Source organism: Rhinoraja longicauda, chromosome 11 (assembly GCF_053455715.1).
Source record: "Rhinoraja longicauda isolate Sanriku21f chromosome 11, sRhiLon1.1, whole genome shotgun sequence".
Lineage (NCBI taxonomy): Eukaryota > Metazoa > Chordata > Chondrichthyes > Rajiformes > Arhynchobatidae > Rhinoraja > Rhinoraja longicauda.
This window is the reverse complement of record NC_135963.1, coordinates 37,663,460-37,685,670: the sequence shown is the minus strand read 5'-3', so window position 1 is coordinate 37,685,670 and position 22,211 is coordinate 37,663,460. Positions and strand designations below refer to the sequence as shown.

At 43.6% G+C, this 22,211-nt stretch overlaps 1 protein-coding gene across 1 annotated transcript in view; it reads left to right on the top strand.

Moving 5' to 3' along the window:
• pappa2 (pappalysin 2) overlaps positions 1-22,211 on the top strand; it is a 266,339-nt gene that overhangs the window by 109,622 nt on the left and 134,506 nt on the right. The window contains exon 6 of the mRNA XM_078407399.1: positions 12,834-12,955. Within this exon, the coding sequence (XP_078263525.1) occupies positions 12,834-12,955 (122 nt within the window). The remainder of the gene's footprint in view (positions 1-12,833; positions 12,956-22,211) is intronic.

Sequence of the window (22,211 nt, the reverse complement as noted above, 5' to 3'; positions counted from 1 at the left end):
TGCTTAGTGACGCTGTAGTGTGGGGAAGTCCGGCAGAAACAGTGCTTCTTCTATTTTCACAGAAGAATGGCCTGCAGAAATTATTGGAGTGCATTTCTGGAGAACGGACTGAATTTATAGTGGCATTAAGTGGGATTTACAAATTCAGACCTCAGGTAGCCAGAGGTAGGCTGACATCTGTTACTAATTCCATTGGCATTAGAATAGTAAGGGCTATGTGATTCTTAGCAGATTGTATGAAGATCATATGCTGTATTCCAAATTATTTGGGATGTAATTTGTTTGGAAACAGAACTTATATGAGTGTAGGATATGTGCTTCAGCTGTGTAGTTTCCCTCTGTGACTCCTTCTGAGAAGTCTATTGGGATTTCAATGCCACCTCCTTCTTGTACCAACCCCAATGCCCCATTCTATTCTTTCATTATCTTTCTACCTCGAGTGCCTTCTCGATGTCAAAGGTTTCATCAACCGGCTTTTCCAGTGGACCCTGCCAGTGCGTGATTTACTACTGTCTCCCTCTGTATCCTCTTCCTAAACTCCATTGGCTTATGAATGTGTCTTTGCCATCCATAAGCCAATTGTGGATACTTGCATTTAACTCTGGACACAGAGCTTCAATGGAACCCCAAACATGAAGCTTGCCTGTTGGAAGTCCACTTGCAGTGTTGTGAAATGGCTGAGTCCTGATCATAGAATCATACCTGGATCTGTTTGCCCTCCCCTTTGACACTTTCTCCTCCTTTGGACACCTAACTTTGCTCCACAGACCCCAGCTCTGAAGTCAATCGTTGCTCTCTACTGCTTAGCCACCTGCCTGCTGTAATTATGTTTCACTGCTTCATCCAGTCGCTTCTGGTCTGAATTTAGAAGGATGAGAGGAGATCTTATCGAAACGTATAAGATTATTAAGGGGTTGGACACGTTAGAGGCAGGAAACATGTTCCCAATGTTGGGGGAGTCCAGAACAAGGGGCCACAGTTTAAGAATAAGGGGTAGGCCATTTAGAACTGAGATGAGGAAAAACTTTTTCAGTCAGAGAGTTGTGAATCTGTGGAATTCTCTGCCTCAGAAGGCAGTGGAGGCCAATTCTCTGAATGCATTCAAGAGAGAGCTGGATAGAGCTCTTAAGGACAGCGGAGTCAGGGGTTATGGGGAGAAGGCAGGAACGGGGTACTGATTGAGAATGATCAGCCATGATCACATTGAATGGCGGTGCTGGCTCGAAGGGCCGAATGGCTTCCTCCTGCACCTATTGTCTATTGTCTATTGTCTATTTGCCATCTTTGTGTTCCATTTACATCCTGGTCCACTTTCCCATCGTCCTCTACCCTCCTGCCACATCTATTCAGTTTCTGGCGCTGTAAGACAGCAACTCTTCCGCTGCGCCACCATGATGCCCTATCTGCTTAATTAGTCACCTCCTCCTTTTTGATGACCTAATCTTTCAAAACCTCCATCCTTCCACATCCTGACTGCTCACCCTGTTATAGTCCCTGTCTGTACTCCTTTAATGTATTACGGTCTCTATCTCTGCTCCCTCTGTACCTGGGATGAATAACCACAATCGTCTGTCAAATCTACACATTGTTCATGGTATTTATTCACAAAATGCTGGAATAACTCAGCAGGTCAGGCAGCATCTCGGGAGAGAAGGAATGGGTGACGTTTCGGGTCAAGACCCTTCTTCAGACTGATGTCAGGGGGGCGGGACAAAGGAAGGATATAGGTGGAGACAGGAAGATAGAGGGAGATCTGGGAAGGAGGAGGGGAAGAGAGGGACAGAGGAACTATCTAAAGTTGGAGAAGTCGATGTTCATACCACTGGGCTGCAAGCTGCCCAGGCGAAATATGAGGTGCTGTTCCTTCAATTTCCGGTGGGCCTCACTATGGCAATGGAGGAGGCCCATGACAGAAAGGTCACACTGGGAATGGGAGGGGGAGTTGAAGTGCTCGGCTACCGGAAGATCAGTTTGGTCAATGCGGACTGAGCGCAGGTGTTGAGCGAAGCGATCACCGAGCCTGCGCTTGGTTTCGCTGATGTAAATAAGTTGACATCTAGAGCAGCGGATGCAATAGATGAGGTTGGAGGAGGTGCAGGTGAACCTTTGTCTCACCTGGAAAGACTGTTTGGGTCCTTGGATGGAGTTGAGGGGGGAGGTAAAGGGACAGGTGTTGCATCTCGTGCGGTTGCAGGGGAAAGTGCCCGGGGTTGGGGTGGTTTGGGTAGGAAGGGACGAGTGGACCAGGGAGTTACGGAGGGAACGGTCTCTGCAGAACGCAGAGAGTGGAGGGGATGGGAAGATATGGCCAGTGGTGGGGTCCCGTTGTAGGTGACAGAAATGTTGGCAGATGATTTGTTGGATCCGCTGGCTGGTGGGGTGGAAGGTGAGAACGAGGGGGATTCTGTCCTTGTTACGAGTGGGGGGAGGGGGAGCAAGTGCGGAGCTGCGGGATGTAGAAGAGACCCTAGTGAGAGCCTCATCTATAATGGAAGAGGGGAAGCCCCGTTTCCTGAAGAATGAGGACATCTCTGACGCCCTATTGTGAAACACCTCATCCCGGTCGCAGATGTGGCGTAGACGGAGGAATTGGGAGTAGGGGATAGACTTTTTGCAGGGGACCAGGTGGGAAGAAATGTAGTCCAGATAGCTGTACGAGTCAGTGGGTTTATAGTAAATGTCCGTCACTAGTCTGTCTCCTGTGATGGAGATGGTATCTTTAGCTAGACCAATATTTATTGCCCATCCCAAACTGTCTGATAAAACGAATAGCTTGCAAGGCTGTTTCAGAGAGTCAATAATATGGGGTGTCTCTGGAGATGCATACAGGCCAGAACGGTTAAGAGCAGGTAAGGATAACTGATTCCAACCCCCATTCCCTCTCGTTGAATATTAATAGTTTGTTTTTATTTTACAATAATCTGATAGGACTGAGTTTAAATCAGCCTCACTAATAATTAATGTTTGAATGGACATGTCATGAACTAGTTGTTCCCCATTTAGTGGAGCATTGGATTAAATCCACTGTCAGTGTTTTCGTTATACCTTCCATGACACCAGACATTAGTGGGCAGCAAATCATGAAGGGTGAGGAAAATGTCCACACTGATTATTTAAGATACTCTTCAGACTCAGTTGTATATCAAAGTCGGTGTGACTGAATCATGTTGTTATACTGTATATGGTTGGATAGGGCACAACGAGTGGTTCAGAGGCTTGTGTTATCACTCCATGGACCCAAGTTTAAATCCCACCATGGCAGCTATGGAACTTAGTCTCACTGATTAATGTGGCATGTTAGTAATGATGACTACATAAACCTTATTTGGAATTATTGTGGAATAAAAACATACTATTAATATCCACCGAGAGGGAATGGGGTTGGAATCAGTTATCCTTACCTAGCCTGGCCTGTATGTGACTCCAGAGACATCCAATATCATTGACTCTGAAACAACCTTGCAAACAATTCATTTGATCAAAAGTAATTAGGAATAGACAATAAAGATTGTTTAAGAGATCCAGATCTTTCAAATTAAATACATTTAAAAATAGGTGGGTACTAGAGTGACACTTGCAGTGCATCTGCAGAATTTCTGAAAGATTACTGGAAGTTGGGCAGAAATGGAGACAAGATCCTTCTTCTCCACTCTACAAAATCCCAGTATTAAGCTGTGCACTATGTTACACCTGACACTACACAACTTCTTGCCAGCGTTACTTGACTAGGTGTAACATTCAATGCGAAGCTGTGAAACTTAGATAACTACTCTTTCATTGCCTTGCACCTGACTTAATTCAGGTCATGGGAGTCATTCAGTACAGGACATGGCTATTTCACCCTTCATCCATTACCCAGCTACTTGCCTGATTCTTGATCCTAATTATTTCTTAAAATCTTGCATATACTTCCTTTTTAAGTACTTATCAAATACTTGGAATCTGTTCCTTGATAGAAATGACTTGCCACATTAAAACCTGTTCTCTGCCCTTTAACCTTTTTGCCATAGAAAATGGCTTCTCCCTGTTGACTCCATTATACTTCAGACCTTTATGAAAAAGTCCCTTCTAGTTTGCCATTTACTGCTTGCAAGCATTTATGTACAATTCCTTTAACACAAAGTAAATACTTATTAAGCTCACAGTGGATGAATTTACATGGTGTAAAGAATCCATTTTACACACTTCTTCACATCTGCATTTTGCCAACTGTGTCCATTGTCCAGCATTAGATCACCAGCATTAAACCTTAAATGTTTCCTAATACAGGGAGATTACTCCATGATAAGTTATTTCCAATACTGTTTTTACAGAACGATAAAGTGAAAGGCAAATACTCAAACACAAAATGTCAGTTGAATCCTTTGAAAACACAGATCTCAGCCATTTGCCTAACTGGACCTTAAATGTAGCTCAATTTATCAACTCTAGTGCTTCCAAGGTTGTTATGTTTGACCTTTTCAGATAAATTATTTTCTGGTTTTCTCTTTGCTTTACATTATGCTTCTGACCTTGTCTTATGGTCATTACCTTGGGTGAGCTACTTCACGTTCACTGCAGTTTAGCAAGGTTTCCCATTCATTGCCTTCTCTCCAGGATGCTCTCACAGGTCTTACTGGAATGATTTATAATGCCTCTCTCCTGTGCTTACAGAAGAGAAACTAAAATCTTACTTCATAAGCACAAATAGAAGGGTTTTATGTGGATGTGCAGTGTTTAATTCCGCAAACTTTCAGCATAATTGACCTGAATTCCTTGGATTCGGCTCCATATCCCAGGACAGCTCTTGTGAGTATCTTGCTGCAGTTTTCACATTAACAATAATAATTTTCTCTTGGGTAGACACCAAAATGCTGGAGTAACTCAGCAGGTCAGGCAGCATCTTTGGAGCGACAGAATAGGTGACGTTTCGGGTCGAGACCCTTCTTCAAACCCTTCATAATTTTCTCTTTGTCGTACAGTTATCCTTGCATTTTTATTGCAAACATATATTTCATCTAATGTGCAAAACTCAATATTGGTCAATGTTATATTAATTTGCTGTTGCCTAACTATGTTTCTATAATGATCTTTCTCCTTTGGTTTAATATCCTACGAACTGAATATTCAGCACACAGAAAATATTACAGCAATGAGGATAGACAGATGAACTTACATTGGTTCCTCAGCAAGGTACCACCTTTCCCTGCTGCAGCTTTGCATCTTTGTCTTTACTTTTACTTTAGACTTTACTTTAGAGATACAGAGCAGAAACAGGCCCTTCGGCCCACTTAGTCCATGCCAACCAGCTATCACCCCGTATCCTACACACTAGGGACAATTTATAATTTTACTGAAGCCAATTAACTTACAAACCGGTATGTCTTTGGAGTGTGGGAGGAAACCGGAGCATCTGGAAAAAACCCCACACGGCCACAGGGAGAACGCATAAACTCAGTACAGACAGCACCCGCAGTCAAATACCAACCCGGGTGCTGTAAAGCAGCACCTTTACTGCTGTGCCACTGTGCCGTCTTCTATTCTCAATTTCCTGTCCTATGACTATCTTCCTCCGCTCCGAATTCCTTTGGTTTTCACCATAATTTGTGCCAAATCTTGTCATGTCCTCTATGAAAATCCAAGTAATTATGACCTGAGGAAATTCATAAGTTCTAGGTGCCGAATGCAGCCAATCGGCCCATAAAGTCTACTCTGCCATTCAATCATTATTGATCTATCTTTCCCTCTCAACCCCATTCTTCTGCCTTCAAACTATAACCCCTGGCACCCTAACTATTCAAGAAGCTGCCTTAAAAATATCCATTGACTTGGCCTCCACAACCTTCTGTGGCAATGAAATCTACAGATGAACCACCCTATGATTAAATAAATTCCTTCTTATCACCTTTCTATTCTGAGGCTATGGCCTCTCGTCCTAGACTCTGCAACCAGTGGAAACACCACTCTACATTCACTCTATCCATGCCTTTTACTATTCGTTAAAGTTCAATGAGGTTCCCCCTCATTCTTCTAAACACCAGCGAATACAAGCCCAGTGCCATCAAATGCTCATCATGTTAACCCAATCATTCCTGGCATCGATCTCATAAACATTTGGTTACGGAGGGAACGGTCTCTGCAGAAAGCAGAAAGGGGAGAAAATGTTCACTCCATAACTCCCTGGTCCACTTATCCCTTCCTACCCAAACCACCCCCTCCCCAGGTACTTTCCCCTGCAACTGCAGGAGATGCAACATCTGTCCCTTTACCTCCCCCCTCGACTCCATCCAAGGACCCAAACAGTCTTTCCATGTGAGGCAGAGGTTCACCTGCACCTCCTCCAACCTCATCTATTGTATCCACTGTTCCAGATGTCAACGTCTCTACATCGGCGAGCCCAAATGCAGGCTCAGTGATCGTTGCGCTGAACACCTTCGCTCAGTCCCCCTTAACCAACCTGATCTCCCAGTGGCTGAGCACTTCAACTCCCCCTCCCACTCCCAGTCTGACCTTTTCTGTCATGGGCCTCCTCCATTGTTATAGTGAGGCCCAGCGCAAATTGGAGGAACAGCATCTCATATTTCGCTTGGGCAGCTTGGGCAGTGCTCTGAACATTGATTTCTCTAACTTCAGATAGATCCTCTGTCCCTCTCTGTCCCCTCCCCCTTCCCAGTTCTCCCACTGTCTTCCTGTCTCCTACTACATTCTATCTTTGTCCCGTCCCCTCCCCTGACTGAAGAAGGGTCTCGACCCGAAACATTGCCCATTCCTTCTCTCCTGAGATGCTGCCTGACCCGCTGAGTTACTCCAGCATTTTGTGATAACTGTTTTTTGTGTCTATCTTCCATCTAAAATCAGTACCTCGTTCCTGTTTTTTCCCCATATTCCTTGATTCCTTTAGCCTTAAGAGCTAAATCTAACTCTCTCTTGAAAACATCCAGTAAATTGGCCTCCACTCCCTTCGATGGCAGAGAATTCCAGAGATTCACAACTCTCTGTGTGAAAAAGATTTTCCTCATCTCAGTCCTAATTGGTCTACCCCTTAGTCTTAAACTATGACCCCCTGGTTCTGAACTCCCCCAACATCGGGAACATTTTTCCTGCATCTAGCCTGTCCAATCCTTTAAGAATTTTTTATGTTTGTATAAGATCCCCTCTCATCCTTCTAAATTCCAGTTTAAAAAAAAGCCCAGTCGACCCATTCTTTCATCATATGTCAGTCCCTCCATCCCGGGAATTAACCTGGTGAAACTATGCTGCACTCCCTCAATAGAAATAATGTCCTTCCTCAAATTAGACCAAAATTGCACACAATACTCCAGATGAGGTCTCACCAGGGCCCTGTAGAACTGTAGTAGGACCTCTTTACTCCTAAGCTCAAATCCTCTCACAATGAAGGCCAACTCTCTCCCCGTTTAGAAAATAGTCTACTCCTTTATTCCTACTACCAAAATCCACATTTTGTTGCACTGTATTCCATCTGCCACTTTTCAGCCCACTCTTCCAACCTGTCCAAGTCAATTCTGCAGAGTCCCTCCTTTATACTACCTACCCCTCCACATATCTTCGTATCATCTGCAAACTTTGCCACAAAGCCTTCAAATCCCTCACCCAAATCATTGATATACACCGTGAAGAGTAGTGGCCCCAGCACCGACCTCTGCTAGTCACTGGCAGCCAACCAGAGAAAGCCCCCTTTAATGCCACTCTTTGCCTTCTGCTATCCAGGCAACTGGTTATCCTTGCTAGTATCTGCCCTCTAATACCATGGGCTCTCATCTTCTTTAGCAGCCTCCCATGCAGCACCTTTTCAAAGGCCTTATGAAGATCCAGGTAAACCACATCCACTGACTCTCCTTTGTCTATCCTGCTATTTACTTCCTCGAAGAATTCTAACAGGCATGATCTCCCTTTCACAAAAACCATGTTGACTTTGGCCTATTTTATTGCGTGCTTCTAAGTACTAAGAAATCTCATCTTCTATAATGGACTCTAAAATCTTACTAAAATCTAAAATAAAGTCAGGCTAACCGGCTTATAGTTTCCACTTTTCTGCTTCGTCCCCTTCTTCAACAGCGGTGTCATTTTTGCAATTTGCACCCCTGACTCTAGTGATCCTTAAAAGATCACAACTGATGCCTCCACAATCTCTAAAGCCACCTCTTTCCGACCCCATCCGGTCCAGGTGACATCCACCTTCAGACCTTTCAGCTTCCCAAGCACTTGCTCTTTACACAGAACATAGAAAATAGGTGCAGGAGGAGGCCATTTGGCCCTTCGAGGCAGTGCTGCCATTCATTGTGATGATGGCTGATCATCCACAATCAGTAACCTGTGCCCAACTTCTCTTAAATTAATCCATAATTTTATATGTCTCTATAAGATCCCCTCTCATCCTTCTAAACTCCAGTGAATACAAGCCTAGTCTTTTCAATCTTTCCTCATATGACAGTCCTGCCATCCCAGGGATCAATCTCGTGAACCTATGCTGCACTGCTTCAAGTACAAGGATGTCCTTCCTCAAATTAGGAGACCAAAACTGCACACAATACTCCAGATGTGGTCTTACCAGGGCCCTATACAACTGCAGAAGAACCTCTTTACTCCTATACTGAAATCCTCTCGTTATGAAGGCCAACATGCCATTAGCTTTCTTCACTACCTACTGTACCTGCATGTTTACTTTCAGTGACTGGTGTACAAGGACACCCAGGTCTCGCTGCACTTCCCCCTTACCTAACCTGACACCATTGAGAAAATAATCTGGTAGGCTCCAGTACAAGCTGCTCTAAGAATCCATCTCGGTGGCACTCTAAAAACTCTCTTTCTTGGGGTCCAGAGCCAACATGATTTTCCCAGTCTACCTGCATATTGAAATCCCCCATCACCACAGTGGCATTATCTTTGTTACATGCCAGTTTTAACTCCTGCTGCAACTTACTCCCTACATCCGGGCTACTATTTTGGGGTCTGTAGATAACTCCAATTAGTGTCTTCTTACCTTTACAATTCCTGAACTCTATCCACAGTGACTCTACATCGTCAGTCCCTATGTCACCCCTCGCAAAGGACTGAATTTCATCCCTCACCAACAGAGCTACCCCACTGCCTCTGCCCACCTGCCTGTCCTTTCTATAGGATGTATAACGCTGAATATTAAGTTCCCAGGCCTGATCCTCCTGCAGCCACGTCTCTGTAATCCCCACAGTCAAATCTACCAATCTCTAACTGAGCCTCAAGTTCATCTACTTTACTTCTTATACTTTGTGCATTCATATACAATACTTTTATTTCCTTACTCATCTCACCTTTCACATCGATTCCTATTACACTTGGCCACACTCTCCTATCCCTTTGAGAGCGTTCTTTTCCGTTAATTCTGGGGTCATTAACTAAACCTTTACTCTCTTTCCCTTTAACTCCATCCATGACTATCCCATTTGACATACCCCCCCCCCCCCCCAGATAGTTTTAAACCACCTGTGTAGCAGCGGCAAACCTGTCTGCCAGAATGCTGGTCCCCTTCCTGCTAAGGTGCAATCCGTCCCTTTTGTACAATTCCCCCTTACCCCAAAACAGATCCCTGTGGTCTAAATCCCAGCCCCCTGCACCAGCTCCTCAGCCACACATTTAGGTCCCGTATCTCCCTTTTCCTGCTCTCACCAGCACGAGGAACTGGAAACAAACCGGAGATAACCACCCTGGAGGTCCTGCTTTTCAGCATTTTTCCGAGCTCTCTAAAGTCACGCTGCAGAATATCTATCCCCTTCTTTCCAACGTCGTTTGGGCCGAAGTTAGTGATAGTCACTCCACTAACTTCTACCCCCTGACTCTTGAATTTCCGGCATGTTGCTGGTGTCTACCACTGTGAAGACTGATGCAAAAAATGTATTCACTTCAACTTCCTTTTCTTAATTCCCCATTATCATGTCTCCTACATCATTTTCCAGCAATTCAATGTCCAGTCTTGCCTCTTACCCTTTATATATCTGAAGAAATTTTTGTTATCCTCTTTTATATTATTAGCTAGCTTAATTTTGTATTTAATCTTTTCTTCCCACATTGCCTTGTAGTTACCCTCTGTTGTTTTTTAAAAGCTTCCCAATCCTCCAGTTTCCAACTCATCTTTGTAATGTTATTTGCCTTCTCTTTTAGTTTTATGCTGTCTTTGACTTCCCTTGTCAACCACGGACATTCTCCCATTAGAATCTTTCTTCCTCTTTGGAATGAAAGGATCCTGCATCATTCCCAGAAATTCTTGCCATTGCTGCTCCAGTGTCATTCCTGCTCGGGATTGTTTCCAATCAACTTTAGCCAGCTCCTCCCTCATTCCACTGTACGTTTTGTGAAATGTCCTGAAAACAGTGAAGGAGGTTTGTGAAGTCTGACCTTTCCTTTCTAAACCATACGGGCTTGTTCTTTTTCAATGTTCTTCACATCAGGTTACAATCCAGTTCCGGCATCAAGAATATCTGCAAAAAAATCTGCGCCATCTCCTTTCCTTGACGTGCGCTTGCGTTAGGTGATCAGGGTACAATTGCGGGAATTGGGGTAGGTCTTTGTCCCCTATGATTTGTACTTCAGTGTCATGAAATCGTCGCTGACCTTTATCATCACTCCACCTTATTTGCAATGCTTCCTTGACCCTTAACGATCTTGTCTAATGGACATTAAAAGTAGATTTTTCTTATATGGTGCAGATATTTACATGCTACCTTATGGCATGTTAAACCAGGAGTCTCCAACATCTATTTATTTAGATTGAATGGCAACTGAACTATTTTGGGAGGGTTCGCTTCATGCCAACATGTTACTCAGCAATTAGTACACAGAGAGAGAGTCTACTATCCATCATGATCTTCTGTTTTAAATTTGCAACCTCTGCTAAACAGTATCATTCTTAATCTATTCTCTATGGTGTGATATTAGTGTGAATCCTGAGCTGGACTGACTAGACTCGAGAGCGAGGAGGGCCACCGAGAACATAGGGGGACACGGCAGGAGGTCACAGGACGTAGGCGGACGTGGGGGGGGCGCTGAGGACGTTGGGGGACGTGGGGCGGAGGTGCTGAGGATGTAGGGGGACCTGGGGGGGGAGGGTGCTGAGGCCATAGAGGGACCCGGGGGTGGAGAATAAAGGGGGACCAGGCAGGGGGACCAGGCAGGGGGACCAGGCAGGGGGCCATCGAGAACGAAGGGAGACCCAGTGGAGGACTGCCTGCAGGCAGAAGTTAGGACTGTTCGGTTTTGTAACTTTGTCGGCGCCAGAATTAGCGCAACACTTGTGTACTGCCTAGATGAGGTCTGCTGTATGATTTTACTGGGTGGTATGCAAAACAAAGCATTTCACTGTACCTAGGTTCATGTGACAATAAGGTATCATTGAATCAATGAGAGAGCACGTGTCCACAGAAACACGTGCAAGCACTCAGTATTAGTTATTGCTTGATGTATTACTTAATTTGCTTTAGCCAAGATTGCATTTGCTTTCTAAGGAAAGGATTAGACTTCTGCAAACAATTCTTTAAGTGATAAATATCAATTAAGATTTGGCAAAGTTTATTTTTCTAATTTTGCAAAGTGATGACGTTCTTTGAAAATATCGTCTTCTATTTTTATAAACCATGAGGCCAAGTATTGATCAAAGGAGAATTCTACAGTCTTTATTGTCCCATGTGGAGCTGAGCAATTGATTGTTATAAGGCAGCTGGAGACTTGGACTACTTTGGCAACAACTTCTGTGCTTGGACTAGGATAATTGTTGGACATCAGCATCCCTACTGATTATATGGAAAGCATCCCCAATCTTAAATTGTGTTCCTATTGGTTTATTTCTGTTCAGTAATATGATATCCCCCATCAATTTATCAGGGTTTTAACCAAGTGAGACAGTAAGGGTTCCAGAGGAACATCCTTCTGAGGTTGCTCTGATAAAGTGGTTGACTTGCCCTGGGCACAGACTCGCTAACACCTAAGAGATCACCATATGTAGCACAGTTTACAAACCCTGCCCATTTGTTCATAGAGGTGCAAGGTGAAGGTGCAAGATCTTAGTAGATTAACGAGTTGCGGTGCTTGGAATGAATTCTTGTTTCACTACTTGTGACTTCACTTTTAATGAAATATTCTGAATTATTTTATAAACTGTATCAAAATAAAATATTTCAGCAATTTCATTTATTTCATTCCAGATTCTTATCTTTCATATTTTGTTTTAAAAGTTCATAATTAATAGATAGGAGTGTGATAATTAGTTTTACATTTTTGATTTGCCTGGAGAGATTTATATTTGGTTTTATTGATAACCTCAAACTACATAACTGCTATGCTTTATTGATTGTAAAGTGCCTTGGAATAGCAAAAGGCCATGAAAAGAACTGTATCAAATGGCATGCTTGTACTGTTCTTGTTGTGGTACCTACTTGCATGTAGTCAGTTAAAAATTTCCTTGGTGATTTATCTTGCTTCCATTTCTGAAGCAGCAGGGTTTATGGCTCCTGTCCAGAGACTGGGCAGCAAGTGATGATAGACTGGTCTATCTAATGCAAGAGGTTACAAATATCTCTTTGTCACTTCAAACAGACTTGCTGAAACACTGCAGATGTTGTTGAGTGATTTCCTTCAAAACCTATCGTGTCATTTGTATCCTGCCATCAGTGACCTCAGCTTAGAGCGATGATTTATTCAGATCTTTCCCTACCTCTGTACTTTGGTTACTCCTTGAATGAAGATTAAATCGGACTTCAAGTTCATCTTTTTGTTTCAGCATGACCTTGATCTTGCCCATTTTGGGATTAAGATTGCATTCGATTGCACGGACTTCTTAACATCCTCTTCTTTCTTTTCTTCGATAGAGAGGTGGGAACGTTGTGTGGCGATTGTGATGAAGATGGAAAATTTTATCAGTATGCACACACGGCCTCTTCGCCTCGTATCTGCGATGCATCAGGCTACTGGACTCCTGATGAGGCAGTGGGTAAGAGAGAAAAATAATTGCCATCCCCTTCTAAACCCTGGTGATGCAAGTGCACATTTGTGTTACAACTAGCTGTGCTTTCAATCTGTTATGCTTTCTTTCAAAGCATTCTGCTCGTAACTGTTGTACCAGTTTATTACAGAACAGGTTTCTTTTTTCACCTGATTTTGGTTTGTAATTCCCTAGGAGCCTTTGATGCGCCAGTTTGCGTGCAATCCTCGTAAAACTATAGAGTATACAAAGTGGCACAGCCGTAGAGTTGCTGCCTTACAGTGCTAGAGACCCGGGTTTGATCCTGACTGCGCATGCTGTCTGTACAGAGGTTGTATGTTCTCCCTGTGACCGTGTGTGTTTTCTCCGGCTGCTCCAGTTTCCCCCCACATTCCAAAGATGTTCAGGTTTGTAGGTTAATTGGCTTCTGTAAATTGTTCTTAGTGTGTAGGATAGAACTAGTGTACGGGTGATCACTGGTTGGCGTGGACTCGGTGGGCCGAAGGGCCCGTTTCCATGCCGTATCTTTAAATTAATCTGTATCTCTAAACTAAACTTTAAACAAGTACTCTATTTTGTTTGGAGTACGAATCAAATATCCTTAATCCTTTGTCATGATATTAGCCCCTGGAATTAAAGCTGTTCCCCAACAGGGCAGTGAGTTGTAGTCTGCCTTTGAAATCAGAATGTTTATATGTCAAGTCAGATGTGAAAGACAGGTTGACATTTTTTTTGCGATTTGGAGGTACAGTTTTGTCAACGGAGGTGCTATTTCCAGACAGATAAGATATTCAAGCATAATAATAATAATAATAATAATAATAATAATATATTCCTTTATTCGTCCCACACCGGGGAAATTTACAGTGTTACAGCAGCAAAGTGGATAGCAAGAGAGCAAGAGATCATTCATTATAAATAAAAGATACATAAATTGTCATCAGTTTTCTGTGTGTTGACATTGCAAAGGGCAGGGCATTGCTTCCTACTGCCTGGTCAATACTTATTTCTCAACCATCATTACTATCTGTATATTACCTGGTAACTATCACATAACAGATTATGGGACCTTGCCTGGTAAACATTCGGTGCTGTTCTTCCTCTTTTATGGCATTGACAACGCTTCAAAAATACTCAATAATTGCAAAATATTTTGGAGCATCCTATAGGCTGATTTTGTGAAATGAGTGCACAAATATTCATGTCGCTGATTCATTCCCCCCAGAGATGCTCTCTGACCCATTGAGTTACTCCAGCACTGTGTTTTGCTCAAGATTCCAGCATCTGCAGCTTTACAAACACATTAATGCAACAACACAACAAATAAATATATAATAGCGTTGAGTTTAATTTATTGTCATGTGTGCCAAGGTACAGTGAAAAGCTTTTGTTGCACGCAAGCCAGTCAGCGGAAAGACAATACATGATTATAATCGAGCCATCCACAGTGTACAGATACATGATAAAGGGAAGTAACGTTAATTAATAATGCAATAAATTACCAGTAAACATTATTAATTATTATTAATAATCAGTAATGCAATAAATTATCAGTAATATTAGGTCCCCAGTCTGAAATAAATAGTGCAATCTATACAAAGTCCATCGTATATCGCTGTTGAGATGTGGTTGTGGTTTGCATTTGTGCAATATGGTTCAAAAGCCTGATGGCTGATTTATTCTTGAACCTGGTGGTCACAGTTCACAGGCTGCACTACCTTCTTCTGAAGAGTAGCAGTGAGGTGAGAACATGGCCAGGGCAATGACAATCTTTGATGATATCAGCACTTCCAGTAGATCCCTTGAATGGTGGGGAGATTACACATCAGCTAGCATTTGACAGAGTGAGATCTTGGTCTAATGGCAAGGGGATCAAGAGAGATGGAGACTAGGCTTGGAACTAATGGGAAGTTTATGCTCTCGAACAATTACCCAATCCTCAGTAGTTGAGTTACACTGTGTAGACAGCACTTGCATTTGTACACTTTAGGAGGTAAGGTCCAAGCCTTTATCGAAGCTTTTACTGAAGCACATGAGAACAAGATTCCACCACCTTCAATGCACCAGCATAGTGTATGATCAATTGACGAAAAGGGTTATTGAAAATCAAGATCTTAGATGGTGCAAAACTCATGGTCGAAAAGGCACCAAAGATCGCTTTCCTCCTATATGCTTCTGAGACCTGGACTACTTACAATGTTAATGACCAATATCTTGTGCCAGAGCAACATCTCCAACACCAAAGCCATAGATTCATCTCAGTTATTGCCCTTAGAGAGTCAACTTTGTTCTCATGCCCAACAGCAGACTCCTGAAACAGATCTTTATCTCATCGTGGAAAAGATTATCAGGCAGGTGGAGAGAAGGATTCAAGGAGGTTCTCAAAGCACCATCCTCAATGACTGCTGAGAATATCCGGACCATGGCTGCTCAAAGTAGAGAAAGAGTATTCAGGATGGTCTGGAGAATTAAGAGCACACAGAAACCTTCTGTAAGTGGCAAAATGAGTGCACAACCTCAAACTACCTGTGCACCTGCCACATTTGTGAAAGAGTCTCTGGTCTCCACATCACCCTCTTTGGCCATCACACAGCCCACAAATCCTGAGGGACAGAGAAAGACAGAGTGAGTTTGGAATTCAGCCATTTTATCCAAGTTTGGAACAAATCTCCAAATCTCAAATCTCCCACCTGCACCCTCCGCTCTGCTGCTGCCAACCTCCTGTCCCCCCCCATCCGGACCAAACTCAGATCCTGGGGGAACAGGGCTTTCTCCATCGCTGATTCCACCCTCTGGAACTCACTACCCCAAACCGTCAGAGACTCCTCCTCACTCACCACATTCAAAACATCACTGAAGTCTCACCTGTTCAGCACTGCCTTCAACCACTGACCGTCACCTCACCTTCTGTCTCCTTTTTCTGTTTGTTTACTTATTTATCTATTTATTTTCTTCTCTATGTTCTAGTAATCCCTGTAAAGCGTCTTTGAGTGTTTGAAAAGCGCTATATAAATGTAATGCATTATTATTATTATTATTATAACTTCTAGAACACTTAGCAGAACCCAAGTCTGCATTTATATAGCACCCTCATGTCCTTTTCACGATATGCCAAAGACATTTTGGTATGCAGACTGTCCTACAATATAGGAAACCCTGTTGCCAATGTGCATACTGTAACAAGACAATAACCATGTAATCTATATATTTATGGCATTGAGTGAAATATAAATATTAGCCAACCTTACACTAGACAATGCATTGCTCTTCATCAAACAAAGCCATCACGTTTTATTTCCACCTATGAGAACAATAGTGCTATGGTTTAAAGTTAATTTAACAGTCAGGTACACCCTCAGTTATGCTAGGCATGAGGAAATAGTTTGTGGTTGATCACTTTTCTTCTATGGCTGGTCTTGCCAACTACGTATAACGGAGGGCGTCTATGGTGTGAAGATGTAGTGGTCAGGTCATTAGAAGATGCTTCTCCAGCACATTACCAAGTGGGCCTTGAAAAATAAATGACTGAAGATGCTGGAAATCTTAAATCACAAAAGAAAAGACTGGACATCCTTCGCAGACCAGTCAGCATCCATAGAAATAGAAACAGAAATAATATTTCATGTTGAAAACTGTTTATCAGGACTACCCTCTGTTTTTTGACCGCAAACATAATTGGCACGCAGGCAGATATTGCATTAAGTGTTCCTCACATCAGAGTGTGTCTGTTATTACTTCATGTTGCTTCTCTCGTCTACTGTCATAGAAACATTCTGGCAGCCACAACCAAAGACACGGTAAGTTTGATCTGCTCCTCCCATTGACTGAGTACAAATGTCCCATCCCTCACTTTTAAGATTGCCAGGTGCTACTTCCAATGTGATCTTTAACATCTGTTATTCAACTGTTGACCTCCTTGCGAATTGCAGAGGATGTTTATAGAGGACCTCTATAGGAATTTGTAGAGGAGCCCATGGGCCTGGAGACCACACTGCAGACGCGTATGGGCCGTTCTCTCCCACCTGTATATCACAGGTCCACCACCACTGTTGTGTCTGTCCAGTCATTGGGCTTGATGGAGGATTTTGGGACTATGTCCGATGAAATTCGCTATAAATAGAACTACATGTGATTGTCGGAATAATGGTCCCGAGCCGAAACATCACTAATCCTTTTTCTCCAGTATGAAGAAGGGGCTTGATCCAAAACATTACACTTCTTTCTTCTCCAGAGATGCTGCACGACCCTCTGAGTTACTCCATCACTCTGTCTATCATCAGTATAACGCAACATCTGGAGTTCTTGTCTACACATAGATAAGATTATTGACAAGTCTGTGGAACTGCTCCTAATTTCTGCATGTCCAACTATGTGAGGAGATGTTGGTATGGACTGAGTGTTTCCATTTGTGTGTTCAAATCTAATTCTAGGATGGTGTTAAATAGTCCATTTGATCTTTATTCTTATTTGTAATAGTTGATACAAATACAAATTCAGTAATTTACCTGATCACCACATCTTCACACCATAGACACACACTCCATTTCTAAGGGCAGTTGAGAGCCAACACATTGCTGTGTGTCTGGTGTCACCTAAAGGCCAGACTGAGAAGCACAGCAGGCTTCCTTCCTTAAGTTACACAGCTTTTGAAGGGCACTCTTGTTATATTGTCACCATTGCTAAACCAGATACTTTTAATTCCAATTCTATTTAATTTACAGAATTTAAATTCTAGATTGGATTGGAATTCACATCGGTCCAGACTCCAGGAGCAGAACAAGGATGGTGCCTTATTCCAGAAAATGGATGAACTTTAGGCCAATATATGATTTAAGTGGTATCACAAAATGCTGGAGTAACTCAGCGGGTCAGGCAGCATCCCAGCAACAAGGATAGGTGACGTTTCAGGTCGGGACCCTTCTTCAGGCGGATTATAGTGGGGGGGGTGAGGAAAGCTGGAAGAGAGGACGGGCAGGACAAAGTGGCAGGTGATAGGTGAACACAGGCGAGGGAGGTTTTTGCTAGGCAGAGTGTGTGGGGGAGAAAGGGGAGAGGGGGAATGTTAGGGAATACTTCAAATTGGAAGTTCATACTGATGGGTTGTAAGCTACCCAAGTGGGATATGAGGTACAGTTTCTCCTTTTGCATATGACCTCACTCTGGCAATGGAGGAGGCACAGGACTGAAAGGTCAATATGTGAATGGGAAGGGAATTTAAAATCGTTAGCAGCAAGGATCCAGTAGGCCTTGACGGACTGAGTGCAAGTGTTCAATGATACGGTTGCCAAGTCTATGCTTGGACTTGCTAATGTACAGGAGGCAATATCGGAAACAATGCATGAGTAGATGAGGTTAGAGGAGGTGCACGTGAACCTCTGCCTCACCTGGAAGGACTGCTGCACTCCTTGGATGGAGGTGAGGGAGGAGGTATAAAGATAGGTGTTACATGTCCTGCGATTGCAGGGGAAAGTACTTGGGGAGGGGATGCTTTGGGTGGGATGGAATGAGTGAACCAAGGAGTTGCAGAGGGAGCAGTCTCTATGGAAGGCGGAAAGTGGTGGAGATGAGAAGATGTGACTGGTGGTGGGATCACATTAGAGGTGAGGGATATTTCGGAGGATGATATGTTGGATGAGGAGGCTAGTGGGCTCAGGTGAGAACCGAGGGAACTCTATTCCTGTTCCATCCAGGAGAAAGAGCAGAATCACGGGACACCGAAAGACACAGAAAAGGGATCCATCTATGACAGCCAGGGGGGGAACCATGTTTACTAAGGAAAGAGGACATCTCAGATATCCTAGTCTGGAAAGTCTCATTTTGGGAGCAGATTTGGTGGAGATGGAGGAATTGAGAATATGGGATAATTCCTTGCAAGAGGCAGGGAGGGAGGAAGTAGTAATCCGGATAACTGTGGGGGTTTGTAGATTTGTACTAGACATCAGTCGATAGTCTGTTCCCTGTGATGGAGACAGAGAGATCAAGAAAGGGGAGACAGGTGTCAGATTTATTCCAGGTGAATTTGAGGGCATGGTGGAAGTCAGTGGTAAAGTTAATGAAATCAATGAGTTGTTCAGGAGGCAGCCCCTATGCAATCGTCGATGTAGCAGCTTCCCATTCCCATACTGACCTTTCTGTCCCGCAATCCTCCAATGCCACACTGAGGCCATGTACAAAATGGCTGTCCCTACTCTTGGACCCCCATTTTTCTTCCTTCCACTCACTATTCCCACTGCAGGTTCAACATTTCGCCCATTCTACTTTTCACGCTCTATCTTCATTCCTTATCAGATTCCACTATCTGAGCCTTTTGTCTTCTCTACTTTTCACCTCTGGGGAAAACCCACGCAGTCACAGGGAGAATGTACAAATCCGTATAGCAAGCACCCATAGTTTGGATTGAACCCGGGTCTTTGGTTCTGTGAGGCAGTAACTCTACTGCTGTGCATTGTGCTGCCCATCCTTCTCTTTGCCTTTCATTACCAGCTAATTCCCGTCTATTCCAATGGTTTGAAGAAAGTTCCTGACCAAAAATATCATCTGTCCATTTCCCTCCTCAGATGCTGCCTGACCTACTGAGTTCCTCAGCACTTTGTATTTACTCAAGATTCCAGCATCTCTTGTATCTCCAAATTTTGAAATCTGGATTCCTTCAACCATGGTATAATAGATGTAGCTACAAAATGTTGGAGTAACTCAGGCAGCATCTCTGGAGAGAAGGAATGGGTGACGTTTCGGGTCGAGACCCTTCTTCAAACTAATGTCAGGGGAGGGGCTATAATGGATGTGTTCTGATGTAAAGTACCCTATATCTGATCTCTACTTCAATTATATTTTATTGTCACATGTACTGAGGTACAGTGAAATACCTTTCTGTATACTGTTCAGTACAAGTATCACCATACATAAGCACTTAGATGCATCTTAGTTAAGCATCTCATACAGTACAAGTGTAAATTAGTATTAGTATGAGACAGTTTACAGAGTTGCCAGATTTGTCACCTTTGTCTAGTCCAAGTTGTTATAGGTGTAAAGTTCTTAACCTGACCATGTTCTTAACCTGACCATGAAGGCCTGTTGCCATGGCGGTGTTGCATGATCAGCCTGGCCAAGTGAGGCCACTGGTGTCCTCCACCGCTGCTGCACCGTTGCAGGCACTTGCACATTCTTGTGCTCAGGAGCTAATAGGTCAAGCCACGTCTGCAAGTTGCAACATGTGCACGATACCTAATCCAAAAGTCACAGGGAGGAAAACACGCAAGGGTGGGCATGCACTCTGTGGCGTAGTGCAAATCCTTCCAGATCCCTGCTTGATAGATGGTCTAACTCAATGATGGATGATGGAAAAAAAACGTAATACTTTGCAGGATGTGAAGGTGTCTGGAGTAATTTAAGCTGAAGAAAATGAATTTTTTTTCAGCAAAGTCCAAAAAACAACAGGTGTTGAGCAGCTGGGTTAATAGTGAGAGTTCCATCAGCTCGGCCCATGAATCGCATTGTGAATTCAATTAGTGAAATGCTGCTCGGATGGAGGTAGGAGTCGGATGGGTGGTGCTGTGGGTAGAGCTCCTTTAGCAGATAGCAAGATAAGACAAGAAACATGGGTGGGAGAGGAGGGCGGAAAAACCAAAGGCAAAGATGCTCTGTCAGTAAGTGTGGAAATACAGAGGACATCTGTATATTAATTTATTCCATGTATTCTTCACTTTTGTGGAAATGATCAGTGATTAGCCTTCTTTTCAGGAAAAGTTAAAATCCTTTCACTATAGTTTTCACAGTATCCAATTACACTACAGAGGGGACAAGCCCCTCCTGTGACAGCACAGCCATGCTACCCCAAAGCTGGAAGAGCCTAATTTCTCACCCATTGTACAGCAGAATCAGCATCCCCACCACTCCTCTTATGTACTGGGATCATCCACAATGCTGGGCCTCGTACACTGACACTCTTCCCCACTTACCTTGCATGGTGCCCTCATTCACATGCATGCGCCACATGTGCTGCACACGTAGACATGCACAGGCACAGTCTTGTGCACGCTCATCCGTGTGCATGTGAACTCTCTCTCGCCCACGCGCATTCACACATATACACTTGCACAACTCTCGCACACTCTCTTTCCCATTGATGCAGCTTACCTGAGACACCATAGAGTATGGAAATAGGTCTTGTGTCCCAACTCATTCATGCCAACCAAGTTGCCCAACCAAGTTAGTCCCATTTGCCGTTGCATTGAGGAAATGCTGCTTTGTCCAAGGTCCATATTTCCAGTGAGATTGAACCAAACCATAATCTGTTTAATTTAGATTAGAGATACAGCATGGAAACGGGCACTATGGCCCACCGATTCCACACCGACCGACGATTACTGTACACTAGTTCTATCCTGCACACTAGGGGCAATTTGCAGAAGCCAATTAACCCACAAACTTGCACATCTTTGGTATGTGGGAGGAAACTAGAAAGCCCGGAGAAAACCCATGCAGTCACAGGGTGAATGTATAAACTCCGTACAGACACTACCTGTAGTCAGGATCAAACTTGGGTTTTCAGTCAGAGAGTGGTGAAGGTGTGGAATTCTCTGCCTCAGAAGGCAGTGGAGGCCAGTTCGTTGGATGCTTTCAAGAGAGAGCTGGATAGAGCTCTTAAGGATAGCGGAGTGAGGGGGTATGGGGAGAAGGCAGGAACGGGGTACTGATTGAGAGTGATCAGCCATGATCGCATTGAATGGCGGTGCTGGCTCGAAGGGCTGAATGGCCTACTCCTGCACCTATTGTCTATTGTCTATTGTCTATTGTCTCTGGCGTTGTAAGACAGTAACTCTACCATTGTGCCGCCTGTGGATTCCATAGATCTTTGTCCTTGTGTCTCTCTATCACTGATGTAAATGTACTATTATACTATTTGACCTGAGGCAGGAAAGTTCTTCCAGTGCCCGAGTCAATATTTGTCATTCATCAACATGACTGAAAATGGGTGACCTGGACATTGATACCGTTGCTCTTTGTTGGAACATGATGCCTCATCAGTCTGAAGTAGGGTCTCGACCCGAAGAGTCACCCATTCCTTCTCTCCAAGATGCTGCCTGAGCTGCTGAGTTACTCCAGCATTTTGTGATACCTTCGATTTGTACCAGCATCTGCAGTTATTTTCCTACACAACGAGCTGTCTAATGTGGTCTGGGACTTTTGATGGAGGGGAAAGGTGTGATGTAAGTGGAGATTTTAACTGTGAGGGTAGTTTACTAAGGGCGGTGTTTGTTTGCTA